The sequence below is a fragment of the Myripristis murdjan genome, chromosome 19 (assembly GCF_902150065.1).
Source record: "Myripristis murdjan chromosome 19, fMyrMur1.1, whole genome shotgun sequence".
Lineage (NCBI taxonomy): Eukaryota > Metazoa > Chordata > Actinopteri > Holocentriformes > Holocentridae > Myripristis > Myripristis murdjan.
In genome coordinates this window covers 24,088,882-24,105,514 of record NC_043998.1, presented here as the reverse complement: position 1 = coordinate 24,105,514, position 16,633 = coordinate 24,088,882, and the positions used below count along the sequence as shown (strand labels likewise).

Sequence of the window (16,633 nt, the reverse complement as noted above, 5' to 3'; positions counted from 1 at the left end):
CAGGACTCGAATCGAATCAAACCAAACTGAATCGTGACTTCATGAACCAGGATCAAATTTAAACAGGAATCGAATCGAATTGTCACCCTGTGAATCGGAATCAAATCGAATCAGGACTCAAATCAAATCGAATCAAACTGAATCGTGACTTTATGAATCAGAATCAAATAAACTCAGAAACTGAATCGAGTCGAGTCTTGACCCTGTGAATCAGAATCAAATCAAATCAGAAATCGAACCAAATTGAATCAAATCATGTCATGACCCTGTGAATCAGAATAAATCGGATCAGGAATTGGGATGAATTGTGACCTTGCGAATCAGAATCAAATTCAATCAGGAATCGAATCAAATTGTCACCCTGTGAATCGGAATCAAATCAGTCAGGACTCGAATCGAATCGAATTGAATCAAACTGAATCATAACTTTATGAATCAGAATCAAATAAACTCAGAAACTGAATCGAATCGAGTCTTGACCTTGTGAATCAGAATCAAATCAAATCAGAAATCGAACCAAATCAAATCAAATCATGTCATGACCCTGTGAATCAGAATAAATCGGATCAGGAATTGGGATGAATTGTGACCTTGCAAATCTGAATCAAATTCAATCAGGAATCGAATCAAATTGTCACCCTGTGAATCGGAATCAAACTTGAATCGAATCAAATCAAATCAAATCAAATCAAATCAAACTGAATCGTGACTTTATGAATCAGAATCAAACTCAGGAACTGAATCGAATCAAGTCGTGACGCTGTGAATCAGAATCAAATCAGATCAGAAATCAAACCAAATCATATCATGACCCTGTGAATCAGAATAAATCGGATCAGGAATTGGGATGAATTGTGACCTTGCAAATCTGAATCAAATTCAATCAGGAATCGAATCAAATTGTCACCCTGTGAATCGGAATCAAACTTGAATCGAATCAAATCAAATCAAATCAAATCAAATCAAACTGAATCGTGACTTTATGAATCAGAATCAAACTCAGGAACTGAATCGAATCAAGTCGTGACCCTGTGAATCAGAATCAAATCAGATCAGAAATCAAACCAAATCATATCATGACCTTGTGAATCAGACTCAAACTGAATCCTGACCTTGTGAATCGGAATTGAATCGAATCAGCAAATCCGTGATGGTACCCAGCTCTATTACTACATTTTTAGGAACTAATGAGTTAAGTTGCTGGTTACAGTAATCTGATGGCTGTATCTCAGATTATACACTCTTATACTTTGGGCTCTAGATTAGACGATTTGTCTCCTCCGCAGGCTGCAGTGCTGTTTCTCGGCCAGCTGGTTTGGTGAATCTCGGGGATTCCCACTCGCCCTCATCGGCCGAGTCTCCATCAGACGCATCTTCCTCTTCCTCCACATCCTCTTCGTCCTTGAACCGGCTCGGGCCTCGGCCGCCGGGCGTGACGTCAAACGCCTCGCGAGCCGCGCGAGGACGGCAGCAGACGCACGCCGAGACCGACTCCTCCGGCGTGCCTCCTTCCCTCCCTATACCTCCTTCCCTCCTCGGCTCCTTCCTTCCTGCTCTCACCGCAGAGACAGGATGAGCTTCACACCTCCTCGGCCAATCGCGAGCCAGACCTCCCGCGCGCCTCACTTCCTCCTCCGTCAGGCAGCCAGCCACGCGCCATCTGTCCCTCACCCTGCCTCACACACTTTCATCTGACTGCTCTGAATCTGGGCTCGGATAGATAGATAGATAGATAGATAGATAGATAGATAGATGGATAGATGGATAGATGGATGGATGGATGGATGGATGGATGGATGGATGGATGGATGGGTGTATGTCTCACCGGGGTTTGGATCAGGGTTGCTGTCGCTCTCTGGCGGGGCGGAAACACACGCCTGCTCCGTTCTGGCTGCAGCCACTCGAACCTGCACATATTAACACCAACTATTAATGATGGTGTGTGTGTGTGTGTGTGTGTGTCTGTGTGTTTTCTTATCACCTGCAGGCTCAGCACACTGAAAGTGACAAATGAAGGGTATCATTGTTTGATCTGGTTGTTGGTTGTGTGGTTGTTACCGATGATTGTTGATCAAAAATCTCATGTTTAAATATCTGAAATCACCAATATCCTCCCCATATTATCGTCACAGTATCGATATTGAGGTATCAGGTCAAAGATATCATGACATTTGATTTTGTCCACACGGCCAGCCCTGCTGTGAAGCTCATTTTGCATAACTGTGGGGCGCTGGTGCATCGTGACCTTGTGAATCTCAAAGTGTCACGTTACGTGTCGCCACCTTGTGGCAGAAAGACATTACTGCTGGTTAATGAGGACAAACACTAAGCTAACAGAGGTCAGAAACATGGAAGATTTTTACAGTTATATTTTAAATTTATTGGCAACATTTCATTCCTGGTTAGAGACTGAACAGCAGTTTTACCTACAATCCTACAGTCTTATTTTTTGGTGGGAGCTTGAAAATCAACGTTGATATAAAATTAGTTTATTAATTAAATGTAACTAGCTGGGTATAGAACAGGGAGCCGGTCGTTACAGCAAAATAAACCCCTTCAGGATAACCTGAACCTGCATTTATTCTAATACAACATTTAGATCGGATTCCACACAAATATGCATGAACATGTTTGTCATTATTTTTAGTATCATTATTATCATTATTATGATTGTCATTGGTGTTGTAGTTTTCAGTAACAGTATCAGTGGTTGTCAGTTGTGTTAAAGTGTCTCGTGGTCTATATCCTGTTGAAAACAGTGATTTTAACATCTAAACATTAGAGGAGGCACACCCAGCCTCGCTCCTGCTGGCCCCTCTAACGGGCCGTGCTGTCGGGCTGACCTGGCTGACGTTGACGGTCGGCAGCGTCTCGCTGGCCGGGTTGCGGCTGGAGGTGATCTTAGTGATCAGGGCCGGCTGAGGAGGCAGGCCGCCTGGAGCCGGGGCCCTCGTCTGGGCCGCGGTGCCTCCGCTCGGCCCCTGGTTGGAGATGGGGCTCTGGGGCCCGCTGCTGGAGCTGGAGGACGACCTGCGCCTGATGAAGGCGATCTCCACCGTGGGGTCTGGTCTGAAACACAGAACAAAACCTCTTCAGCCCTGGCTCCTGAGTCTCAGGAAAGATTTCACTCTTTTTCAAAAAGTCCTGAACACACAACAGTGCTGCTGCTTTTAGGAAAACTAAGGTGGAGGACTTTAACCCTGGTGTGAAGAAAGTCTGAAGTCTCTGAAAGTTCATTTTCATGTCGTAGTGGAATGAATGACAACCAACGGCTGGAGGAAGGGGGAAAAAAAAACATGGCAGTTCTAAAACACCACTGCTCACTTAAAAAATTAGCAGAAACCAAAATCACTGGCAGGTTAAATTCACATTTGCACTGCTCGGTCCTGCAGATCTCAACGGGCAGAGCAAAGCACTAACACCTCCTGGGTCAGCGGGTCCAAACAGCCTCAAGAGCAGGTGCCACTTCTTTTCAAACGGTAAAGAGGTTATTTGGGAGCAAAACTCCTCCTGTCTTGTGTTCTTGCTGTGAAACCCCTTCACTTATAAATAATTCTTGCCTCCAAACAAACAAACAAACAGTCAGGTGCCAGTTTGAATCCCCGTGTCTGACCTGAGTTTGGTGCGCGTCAGGATGCTCCTGGCCTCCTCGTACGTCACCCCGATCAGAGACTCCTTGTTGATGGACACCAGCTGGTCCCCGACCTGCAGCCTGCCGTCCTGAAACAGCCACGGCACAACCACAACGAGACGAGTCACGTTCACACCTCGCCGACGTGCTGTTGGGCAAGGCACTGAACCCTCGACCGATCCTGTGGAGCAGCTCAGGGCCCAACAACAGAAAAGCTGCAGTTCCTCTGGAGTCCACTAGAGGCCGACTCCAGAAAAACCCTAACGCTACGTGTCCACAGGTGCGTGTTTTCGGCGCAAGGTGTCACATATTTGGACGCTTGATGGGCGTGGCCACTCCTGATGATTGACACTTGCTCTCTCCTATAACCGTGCAAACACTTCCTAGCTGCACCTGATTGGACGAACACTTCACTAGTGGGCCGTCCTCTCCCGTTAGGTTTTCCTGTTTCATTAATAACCTCTAGCACTTTTTATTTTTTATCTTTTTATCTTTTTATCTATTTATCTATCTGTTCGGCCTTGAGTTCTTTCATTTCGTTCTTTTCATGTTTGGAATGAGAATAAACAAACCTTGAACCTTCAAACCGGACCAACATGGCAGCTCTTTTTGAAACTGTCTTTTTATTTTATTAAGATAGTTCACTGAAATGTGTTTCTGAAAACATCTGAGGCAAGGAATGTCATCATTTTAGATCGACGATGGTTTGTTTAAAAGTTTCTTGGGAGTTTCCTGAGGCGGCGAGTTGCATAAAGCAGCCTAAAACTCAACTTATTCTTTCTGTGACTCAAGTCAACACATGCTACTTTCTGATTTACTATTGTAAATCCATTTTAAACCCACCAATCAATGAGAAACCCCGTGTCTGCTTATAAAAATACCACATAATGTAGAATTACAGAAAGCAGAGGAGAGAAATGCAACAAATACACAGCAGACAGGTTTGACATTTACCTCCCAGAAGAAAACAACTGTGCTTTCCGTCTTTCTCAAAAAACTAAAAAAAAACTCTTATTTTGCTTATTACACATAGTTGATAATAATTGGATTTCAGTTTAAAACAATAAATAAATAAAGTGCTCAGCATACTTGAGCACACACCCATTGAAAATGAAGGCCTTCATCCATTTGTCAGCGAGTTTCATTAACATTTATTTTATCAACATAACAGTGTGGCCACCTGGTATCATCAGGAGAAGACAATAATACATTTTATTCAAAGGAGGCACTGAAAAAAATGATTACACCCTACAACAACTTCAGCTAAATCTAATATTTTGTATGTCCTGCTTGATTTTGAAGAGCAGCACCAACTCTTCTGGACACTGGATGAACGAGCAAGTTCCAGTTCCAGTTCCAGTTCGGTTTTTGGTTCTGACGAAACTCGTTTAAAACCAAGAAAACAGATTTGTGTGATATTTTATTGTATAGAATCCCATAGAAAGTATTAATTCTAAAAGGAGAGAGATGTTTTTATGGGGTTATTGGGTGTAGTCATGTATAGTTGCAGTACTTTTAACCAAAAATCCAAGAGAGTGCCGTTCGCCTTATTCACCTCGCCGCCACGCCTGGGATTACACACCCATAGAGTCCAATGTTAAAATTCCACTATAAAAACACTATTTCAAGTGTAATATTAATCACAGTCACAGCTGGAAATGATCTCAGTAGCTACAATAAAACATTTTTTTATTATGCAATGTTAAGCCTGAATCTGTTTCCCTCTGCTCGTTATTTTTCTTCTTTTGAAACCGTCACTACAAAAAAAAAATCTCCATCTTAAGTCCTTTAGGCTCACTCTTTTTAAAATCTTGTTTTTCTTCAAACAAGGTAAAAAAAAAAAAAAAAATCTGCCAGTAGGTTGAGATAATCCCACTTGGTTCCGGTAGTAATCAGCTTGTTCCCAGATTTTTTTTTTTTTTTTTAACCAAATGTCATTTTCTTGATCCCGGCGAGCTGATCTGCCTTATTCTGCCTTGTTTCGACAGATTTATGCTCCTTCCCCGAAAAATTGTGGCGAAAACTGCACTGGAAACAAGTGGGATTATCTCATCCCACTGGCAGATGTTGCACCTTATTTGCAAAAAAAAAAAACCCAAAAAAAACAAGATTTCAACACTGAATATGAGACTGAGTGACTTCCCCACATGGAGATTTTCTGCAAAGGCGAGCAGCTCAAAGAACACAGATAAACAGACCAGCTGAGCGGCAGAGAACTAAGTAAAGAAAGTGTCCCCGGTTCATCTGAATTTAAGAATGGAAGCATGAAAAAATATGAATTACAGCCTCGTGACTGCGCGCCAAATAACAGCAGCACGAGTAGAAACATTTGCCCTCTGGCAGTTTGGAAAGAAATCAAATATTTGTCTTGCACGGGGAGAGGAATGTATTTAATAACTGAGGTTGCAAAAAAAAAAAAAAAAAAATAAGAGAAGAAAAGGGAAGTAGATGATGATGATGATGTTGTTGTTGGTGCCGAGGCTGCAGCAGCGAGCCGCTCACCTTCTGGCAGTCGCCTCCCGACACGATTTCCTGGATGAACACCATTGGTCCTTCGGCGCGGTTGGCTCCGCCCTTGATGACGAGCCCGAGGCCTGTTCCCTTGGAGACACATATCAACTGAATGACACTGTCACTGGGGAGAGAAAGAGTGGGAGAGAGAGAGAGAAAGAGAGAGAGGGAGGGAGGTGGAGGTGAAGGATCCTCCTGGCACACTGACAGTAAGTATGATTGAAACACACAAAGCCACGCTGCTCTCATTCAATCCCAGCATGCCTTAACCTCCCTCTCCTCCTCCTCCTCTTCCTCCTCTCTCTCTCTCTCTCTCTCTCTCTGTTTTCCCTGCAGCACATGAAGATGCTGGATTTTAACTATTTTAGTCCCTGCTGGTGTTTCCACGCTGCATAATCCTCAGAGATGCAAAAAAACGAGACAGAAAGACACTCCGCGGCGCTCCTGTCCCGGGCGACTGCGCTGCAAAAAAAAATCCCCGTTTTAACAAGCCGTTCATTGTTAAATTTCGTTTTTCTTCAAACAAGGTAACAATCTGCCAGCGGGATGAGATAATCCCACTTGTTCCTGGTGCAGTTTCACTTGCCTCCGGATATAAATGTGCAAGGCACGGCAGAAAAAGGCAGATCAGAAAAACAGGATCAAGAAAATAAGACGACGTTTTCGGGCCATTGTAGGGAGCAAAAAAACTGACAGAGCCAGGGGAGGGGAGAGATGATAATCCCAGAAAAAAAAAATCTGAATTTCCGAGATTAAAGTGGCAAATTTAAGAGGAAAAAACTTGAAGAATCCTGAGATTGTAAAGTCACAAATTTATGAGAAAAAGACTGTTACAAACACGTAACAGCAAAGTGATTTATTAACGAGGAAGGAGCGTCTGCTGCGTGCAAAGTGAAGAAGAAAAACAGTTTTTATCTTGTAAATTTACCACCTTAATCTGAGAGAATATCCAAGTTTTTTTTTCTCAGAATATTAATCCCCTCCCTCCTATGGCTGCATATTTTTTCCCCTGCAGTGGCCCGAACACGCCGCTGTAGGAAAATGACGCAAGAAATTCAAGAAAACTTCTGGAGACAAGTTGATGAGCGTGGGAAACAAGTGGGATTATCTAATCCCTCTGACAGATTTTTGATCGATTATTTGAAAAAAAAAAACATGATTTGAGCAGTGAAGATGGGACTGAATGACTTGGTAAAACTGTGATTTTTCCTTCGCAGTGTTCTCAGTTTTTCTAGCAGCTTCTGGGCAGCAGCCTCAACTTATTCTCAGCTCCATCACCACTTATCTGCCCAGGTGACAGCGAGGAAAGCTCACTTCCTGCAGATTATTTTGGTCCTGTCCGTTTCCACAATGTTTTTTTTTTTTTTTTTTTCTCTTCCAGCGGTGAAGTGCAAAGTGCTGAATGTGCAGCCTGAACATGAGCCTGCAGGGCGCAGCGGGCCATCAAAGGAGGAAATGACTTTTACTGCTGCAGCTCCGCTCTGCTCCCTGTGTTCATCCTAATGAGAGAGAGTGTGTGTGTGTGTGTGTGTCTTCTGTTTGGTGATAGCAGCCAAGGCTCTGCATTACACCCCTTTGAGTTCACCTTGCTTTTCATGTTTTTATGAATCTTGTGGGACTGTGTGTTTTAATTAAATAAATTAACGAGCTTAATATAGACAAATAAAAATGTGTTTCATTATTCTGTCTGCTTTCATGACTGCAGCATTTTTTAAAGCACGCTGCTTTAGTGTAATTTTAATTTTAGGGTGACATAAATGAATATGTCTTGACGTTTCTGAACACATATTAGACTTTTTCTCACATTTGCGGGTGTTTGCGTCCCGTTTACCAGCAGCACCTGCACTGCCTGCCTTAACTCAGTTCAACTTTATTGATATAGCACCTTTCTTAACACACACATGCAGCCCAAAGTGCCTCACACTGCAAGATTAAAACAGCACAAAAATAAAATAAATTAAAAATAAAAACAAAAATAATCAACAGCAATAAAAAAGTATGCTAGACTAAAAACTATGATAATAAAAAGTATAAAATATGAAAAACAAATAAAAAATAAAATAAAAATATAAAAAAATAAAATAAGAATAAAATAAGAATAAAAATATAAAATAAAATAAATAAAATAGAATAGAATAAGAATAAAAAATTATAAAATAAAATAAAATACACACAAGACTAAAAATACATATGAAAACCAGTGATTGATGATTAAATTAGACATTGAGAGCAATTAACTGGGACTGCCACTAATGATTACTTTCATTGTCCATCGCTCATTACTATTTTATTATTCATTATTATTGTTTCATTATAAATTTTTCAATTAATCCACTGACACTTTGGTTGATTAAGTGTCAAAATGTGGACGAATGCACATGAGAAGCGGTCAGAGCTCAAAGTGACATCTTCAAAATGTTTCTTTACTCTGATCTGCAGCCAAAAAAAATAAAAATATTAATTTTGGGCAGAGAGAACAAAGAAAATTTTAGCCTCGTGTTGATCTTGGCGAAGCTGGAATCAGCAGATTTTGGGCGTTTTTACTCGACAAACAGCTAAAACCATTCATCAATCATTAAACTACATCTGGTTTATTTTCCGTTCAGTCGACTAATCGTGAAAACCTTGAGCTTGAGCTGCAGGAGGAGGTGAGACGAAGGCGTGAGGCCGGGATTATGGCGCTCCGCTTCCTGCCTACCTGAAGACGTGCGGCGTGGGCGTGTGCACGGTGTACGGACAGGCGGCGTAGGGGGGGTTGGGGGTGTAGGGGGGGGCCTGAGCGTAGGTGGTGACCCCCTCCTTCGGACTGAGGAGCTGCGGGCTCTCGGATCTGGAGGAAGAGGAGGAGGAGGCTGTGTCTGTCGGCTTGCCTGCAGGGAGAGAGAGAGAGAGAGAGAGAGAGAGAGAGAGAGAGAGAGAGATGAGGAGGAAGTGGTGGGAGAGAAAATCACTACATGAGGATCCGAGAGAGAGAGAGAGAGAGAGAGAGAGAGAGAGAGAGAAATAGAAAACGAGTGGGAGTGAAAGGCAGTGGGACAGATTGGGGGGGCGAAGACGACGAGAGAAAGGATGAGGAGGAGATGGAGGACTGGAGAGAGTGAAGGAGGAAGACTGACGACAAAATCACACTGATTAACTTTATATATAGTGTGTAGTTTACAAAACGCTTTAAAAGAGGACGGCAAAAAAAAAAAAAAATCTCATTTAGGCTCAAATTAAGCTTTAAAATCTCGTTTTTGAGATAATCCCACTTGTTTCCAAAGCAGTCTCAGGATTTTTTTTTTCTCTGGGAGTAAGCATAAATCTGTTGCAACGAGCCAGAATAAGGCACTCACTGACAAATTAATTCAAGAAAAGTCTGGAAACAAGTTGATCATCACAGTGGGATTTTAAAGATTTTAAAGCTCCAATAATTCAACACTTATGGGAATAATTGTGCCGTTAATGATTATCTACGAAACACTGTAAAGGCTTTGAAACATAAAAACTGGGTCCCTCACATCAGGTTGTGGTGCCCATTACTAATTAATATTCATGAGCAACCACTGTGGCGTGTTTCCCACAGGATTACAACGTGTTGTATGAACGAGGATTGTATAAACATATTGCAGAAATGTGGAACGCTTTTACATTAGTGCGCATTAGATAATGATTTTTTTAAACATATAATCATAACATGACTTTAATTGTATGTACAGCGGGCTAGCAGCTCAAGCACACACGCTTTAATTGGTAATTAATACCTCAGTTTATGGTGTTAATTGGTCCATAAGGAATTATTACATTATAATAAAGATTAATAACAGTTAGTTCAGGTGGGAAACGTCATAAATTCTTGATCATACATTAGTTCAAGTATTAACAAATGCTTAAAGGAATACTCCGACGTTTTGAGTAAAACCCTCTTTTTCTGTTTCCCCAGACTAAGACATCGATACCAATGTTCGATACCTCTGGGTAGCATTTTGTGTTAGCTTAGCATAAAGACTTAAAGTCTATGGGAGTTGTTAGCCTGGCTCCACTGAAGTAAAAAAATAAGTTGGAAAAAGGGTATTTTGCCCCAAAATGTTGGAGTATTCCTTTAATTCATGAAACATTATTGTAAAGAAGTGAACGCATCAACTCCACAGATTAGAGTTTATGTAAAGGATTATTTTGGCTTCATGTAAAGGATTATTTTGGCTTCATGTAAAGGATTATTTTGGCTTCATGTAAAGGATTATTTCAGCTTCATGTAAAGGATTATTTTGGCTTCATGTAAAGGATTATTATGGCTTCATGTAAAGGATTATTTCAGCTTCATGTAAAGGATTATTTCAGCTTCATGTAAAGGATTATTTTGGCTTCATGTAAAGGATTATTATGGCTTCATGTAAAGGATTATTTCAGCTTCATGTAAAGGATTATTATGGCTTCATGTAAAGGATTATTTCAGCTTCATGTAAAGGATTATTTGGGCTTCATGTAAAGGATTATTTGGGCTTCATGTCAAGGATTATTTCAGCTTCATGTAAAGGATTATTTGGGCTTCATGTAAAGGATTATTTGGGCTTCATGTCAAGGATTATTTCAGCTTCATGTAAAGGATTATTTCAGCTTCATGTAAAGGATTATTTCAGCTTCATGTAAAGGATTATTTGGGCTTCATGTAAAGGATTATTTCAGCCTGGCGATCCTGAACTCTCGGGGTGTGACATCTGAAGTCACATCGTTACATTTTGGTCCCAATTTTCCGGCTGAGGGGAGTTTCAGTGCCGCCTGAGGCTGCAGGTAAACATCCTCAGCAAACTGCCAACTATCTGTCACACGGGCTGCGATTACCTGCTGTGGAGGCGGTGGCAGCAACAAGAGGGATTTTGCACTGATTTCATATATATAAATATCATATTTTATGACTCTGTTTATCCGTTCCACTCTACTTGTTATCACTGTGCACATAATTGCTGCAGAAGAAGAAACTAAGTAGTGAAAACAAAATAAAAGGAAAAGTTTATGACAGGCTTTGGAGGTTTTGCTGGGTTTTCTATGTTTTATATGTTTATACTGGATGTGTAACGGAGGTTTGGATTATTTTCTGGGCTCAGCAGAGAGTTTAAAGATTATGAAATGAAATTAAATTAAAACCTACAGGCAGGGAGAGAGAGAAGGAGAGTCAAGACAGGGGGATGAAGGGAAAATGTTAATTAATGTTAATTGTTTTGGAGTTTGAGTTTGGAGTTTGAAGGTTTTCCTCTGCATCACCTGTGGAGAGCTGGATGGGGGAGATCCGTCCTGAAGCCGTGATGTGATTGGAGCCGTACTTCTCCATCAACTCAGCAAACTCCCTCCTGGAGGACGGACACACACACACACACACACACACGGTTTAGGTTTATTTTGAGGAGAGCGGCTGAAACCAGGAGCTTTTGTGCAGAAATTTTGCTCAAATTCATCCGTTTCTATGCCAGAAAAATTCAATAACGTCACCGGTCTGGTCTGATTTTTTTTGGTGTGAAATTGGTCAAACTTCACGATTCTGAATGTCTGCACAAAACATTGGCAAGCTGCAATAAGCAAAACTGAACTTTGTGAGGTGAGATCCTCATGAGCTGCTCCTGCTAATCCACAGCGCTATCATTTGCATCTCTCCACTCGCTTCCGCTGCAAAACAGCTCCCCCAAATAACATTACGTAACATTAATTACAATCGTTTGTGAAGGTAATATTGGGTTGTTTCTTTGTGGAGAGACGTTACTATGCCTGCTGGATCGACTTTCCGGTTCCAATGGGGAAAAATAACAAGAAAGGAGACGTTTAAATGCATCAAAAATGTGCACCAGGACTCGTTTTTTTCCTTTTTATTGTCCTAATCCTCTTTGTCGGTGTTGTTTTCTGTGCTAAAAGTGTTTTTTATTGCGGGAGCTATTTTGCAATGGAAGTGAACGGAGAGATACAAATCCAGTGTTGTGGATTAGCAGCTAATGAGGATATTTCACCAGCATGTGGACTCGCATCACACCCACGAAGCTAGACAACACACACACACGCACACACAAATGACAGCACAGGACAGGTTAAGTCTAAAAATTCGCGTCATCAGCCTTTAAAAATGCCACATCAGCCTGAAGTCTGTGCAAAGTGAATTTTGCATCTTCAGATTTATGCAGCCAGGTGTGTGAACTCTGCTCCGAACGTAAGGAGCTGGATTAACCGAGTTCAGGTGGGGCTCACTGTCCACGACATCCCCTCACACACACACACACACACACACACACACACACACACACACACGTCCTGAGCTGAACCGAGGCTGTCGGGTGTGTGTGTGTGTGTGAGGCTGATCTGTGGGTGTTTGTCTCCCTCACATGGATGAAGCAGCAGCAGCAGCCGAGCAGAGCCGCCTGATCTGGATTTGATCACACCGGCAGGTTAATGCCTCTCAGGAATCCCAGAGTCACACACACACTAACCCTAACACACACACACACACACACACACACACACACACACTTCACCTCTGAACCTTGCACCTGGATAAATGCCTAAGTGGAGACGTAAAGCTTTTTCTGGATCCCGTTCATGGTTTTCATTTATAGGCACAAAACTGAGCAACAAAATACAACAAAGAAAAATGAAAAATGACTGAATAAACTGCAGAAAAATAGTAATAACCCTCCTGGACCCAATAAAGAAAAAATATGCGTATTGTGAGTATACATGAGAGTTTATTAGCAAGCTGTGTGCTAATCATTTTGTTATTATGTAATGTCTCCAGATTAGAGAAGAAGCCTGGCTGACTGTCTAACTGCTGGTGTTGCTTTACTTGTTTTATTTATTCATTTCTTAAATCACTGTGTTTTCCAAAAGAAACACACTCTTTTGCCTCCTCTAAGTTTGGACGTGGATGTTAGTTTTTAGTTGATTCGTTTCTTAAAAGCTCACGAGCAGCAAAGTTCAGTCTCAAAGAGACCAAATCGAAGCTTTTTATCGTGATAATCTGCAACGTTTCATGTAAATAAAAGCCTGTTTTGGTTCCTACGACAAAGACATGATCCAGTTTCTTGTGAAGGACCGCAGCGAGTCATTTATTTTTTGATCTTCAGTGTTAAAATCTTGTTTTTTTTTCTTCAATTAACGCCAAAAACCTGCCAGTGGGATGAGATAATCCCACTTTTCCATGTGGGTGGTGGAAATTTCACTTGTTTCAGGAATTTTTCCAAGTATAAATCTGCTGAAATAAAACAGAATGAGGAAGATCAAGAAAGAAAATGACACTAAATTCAAGAAAATAGTGGAAACAAGTTGATTAGATTAAGGCATATTTTTTTTGCTTTGTTGGAGGAAAAACAAGATCTGAACACTGAAAGACGGAGATTTGTTTTGCCAGTGTTGTTTATAGTGTAAAAATGAATTAATTTCATGACTTTTCCATAAAATATCATTCGGGGCATTTCCATAGTACAGATGATCTTCCTCCTGAGTCTGTTATCACTGATTTTCAGTCTGAAAACCAACAGACAATCAAACAAATTGACGTTTTAAAAATCATTCTGCTGTATTCCTGTAAAGTCACTTTTCCTCACTTCCCGGCAGAGTCTATCAAACCACCTGACTCGTGTGGATTACGGCTCTCCGCGTAGTCTCAGGGATATTCCAGGTATTCCAGGCCGGACGGGAACTCTGAGTCTCAGCGTCGCGGAGTTAAGAGTTTTATCCCCCCCCGGCCAACGGGAGGCAGAAAACTCCGTCGGCGAGCTCAGGTTTAATTTTTGGTGTATTTATCCCTCGGTCCTGTGAGGACACGAGGTTGCATCAGGGTTGACTCAGCAGTAGATTGTCTCGCCGCGATCCAAATCCCTTTAGTCGAGGCTTCGGCCCGGCATGGTTGCATCACAGCTTTTGTGTCCCGGAGCTGACCGGCTGTGCCACGCGGGGCACACGAGGCCGGCGGCGGCGGTGGCGGCGGCGGCGGCGGTGGATAATAATAATAATTAAAACAAATCACTGCAACAACAACAACCTGGGTTCAGTTGTGTGACTCTTGTCGGTTCGGTTGCGTAACAACGTGGATGAAACGAAACGAACGTCAGCGCGCGCCCGGCGGGGGGACGACCTTCTCTTTCCAGTCACAACATGGAGTCACTTCCTGTCGTCCGCTCGTATTTTCAAGCCCTACCTCGCGTCACCCCTCTCTCCGCTGCGTCACACCCCACCTCCGACGTTTGCCCTTTGCACTTGCTCTAAAAAATGTCTCCGTCTGCGTCTTTCACAGGAAACACACAGGGTTGTTTTTGTAATCTAGGAACCGGTCTCATGCTACACCATCCCTGATAAAAACGCCAACTGGAAAACAAACCTGAAAGGTAAAATGTGAATGTAAATGTAAGATCAGATGCTGCTGTCGTTTGAGTCCGCGAGGCGAATCAGTCCTGAGCCGGCGCGACACGGCCCGGCGGCGAAACCCATCGTTACTCTCCCGCCGGTGACTTGGAGACACATTATCAGCCGGTGAGTAATGAAACCAGCGTGAAAGCTTTCAGCGTGAGGCGCAGAGGAGTACGCTCGTCTTTGTGTGGGGGTCATTATTCCTGCTCCGCATCTGGGAAAAGCTGCATCTAAAGTCAATAATCACCAGAGTGAACTCGGCGGTATTATCTTTTTCAACATTTTGACCAAATGGAACCAGATTGTCCTTTTGTGCAGCACCAGATCAAACATCTTGTTGTCCAACCTCCTGTTACCTTCAAATTAATTCACATTTTTTATCAGTTGGAGTCAATTTGACCCCAGTAATTTAAACCCCCAGAAAACTGATTATAAGGTACTTTATGTCAGGTACTATATGTGTCTTGCTGACCACCTACATGGCCCTTTAAGTAAAATATAAACCCCTATTTATCTTAAATGGCACGTTATAGCTCCTAAGTGACTAAAAAACTACAATAAACGTGTGCAAAATTTATATTTCTCATATATTTTATGCAGCTAAAACAGCCTGGAGGTCAAATTGACCCCAAAGAAACGCTGATGCCCCAAACCGTGTCCAGGACATTGAAAACATCATCACGTTAATTTGTTTACCCAGTTGTCTCCATTAAATTAGGTAAAGGGATGATGGGATAATGAGAGGGTTAAAATGAATAATGTCTTGTGAGCTGTAGACTTCATCTGAACACATCTGTTTTAAATGTTTTTGCGATGTGGTTGGGTTGCAGGGGTACGAGGAGCGGGACGCGTTCGGTTTCAGGTCTTTTTCTGCCTGATAAAGACAAGCTGACGGGAGCGACGTCACGAGAAACTGAACCTTAGCTCTTCTGAGAGACAATCTCACCACCCGCTAGAATAACATGCCAGTGAAAAAGCTGCGAGCCAGCCAGGAGTCGAACCTAGAATCTTCTGATCCGTAGTCAGACGCGTTATCCATTGCGCCACTGGCCCACAGAAGCTGCAATGTCTGGTCTGTCTCTTATATCCACTAACCGTAACTCTAACTCTAACCCTAACCCTAATAAAACCCTAACCCTAACCCTAACCCTAATCATAACCCTATGTACTGATAAAATGATGCTTGTCTTTATGTTTCCTGTAGACGATTAATATCTGACACATTAAAGGAATAAATGATGTGCTGGAGTCCAGAGAGATCCTCACTTTGTCTCCTTCAGCAAAGGCAGACAAGAACCTACACCTGCAAATGAGGATTATTTTCATTGCAATCAAGTCCTTCTGTTTTTTTTTTTCTTATTAATCAACTTTTCATTGCTTCCGATGAATTGATTTTTTAACGATATGAGCGGAGAGAAGTTGGCAAATCTTAGAGATCTTAGTGACACCACACTCAGCACATGTCTGGGATTTTTATGTTTGGTAAACGACTAAAACGAGTCCTATACTTTTCTGTTGATCAGTGATCAATCAGCTGTTCATTTCAGATCTACAAGAAACAAGTGAGGAGGGAAATGAGAGAGTCTGTGACCGCTGCCTGACCGCTCCACCACCTCACGCCGCCCTGCACAGCCAAAGAGCCGAGGGAAACGACTTCAAAGTTTATCTAATGGTCATCTGTTGTCCTGCAAAAAAAAAAAAAAAAAAAAGCCACCTCAGAGCGGTGCGTACTGTTGTTTTTGCTGATCTCCCGGCGCGCTCCGTGTTTTGCAGTGCGTCCCCCGGCCGCTGTTCCCGAACAGAAAAGCCTGTGGACAGACAGCAGAGTGTCCCTATTGTGTCAGGCTGCGTTTGGCTTGACGTGGCAGCCCTGACATTGAAAAGCACCGCAGACAGCAGAGTGCCAGGTCGCTTTACCTCCCCGCCGCTCTCCCGCACGACATCGTCTGTCAGGGACGAGACGTCAGCCGCTCAGACGAGACACGCAGGGGCCCCCGACCGGCGGTTACACCTCGCTCAGTGGTCTGCACCAAAGACCACGGCATCTTAGCTTTTCAACGGTTTGTCACATCTCCAGGCAAAAAAAAAAAAAAAAAAAATGTCTGTCAACTTAAAAAGTGAAAAAGG

General features: G+C 42.4%; 1 protein-coding gene and 1 non-coding gene across 2 annotated transcripts in view; both read right to left on the bottom strand.

Moving 5' to 3' along the window:
- stxbp4 (syntaxin binding protein 4) overlaps positions 1 to 16,633 on the bottom strand; it is a 71,115-nt gene that overhangs the window by 41,368 nt on the left and 13,114 nt on the right. The window contains exons 6-11 of the mRNA XM_030078110.1: positions 11,384 to 11,469; positions 8,841 to 9,012; positions 6,134 to 6,266; positions 3,614 to 3,720; positions 2,844 to 3,069; positions 1,826 to 1,907 (exon numbers count right to left, since the gene is read on the bottom strand). Of these exons, the coding sequence (XP_029933970.1) occupies positions 1,826 to 1,907; positions 2,844 to 3,069; positions 3,614 to 3,720; positions 6,134 to 6,266; positions 8,841 to 9,012; positions 11,384 to 11,469 (806 nt within the window). The remainder of the gene's footprint in view (positions 1 to 1,825; positions 1,908 to 2,843; positions 3,070 to 3,613; positions 3,721 to 6,133; positions 6,267 to 8,840; positions 9,013 to 11,383; positions 11,470 to 16,633) is intronic.
- On the bottom strand, positions 15,487 to 15,559 carry trnar-acg (transfer RNA arginine (anticodon ACG)). Its single transcript has one exon. It is a non-coding gene; the product is annotated as a tRNA-Arg (tRNA).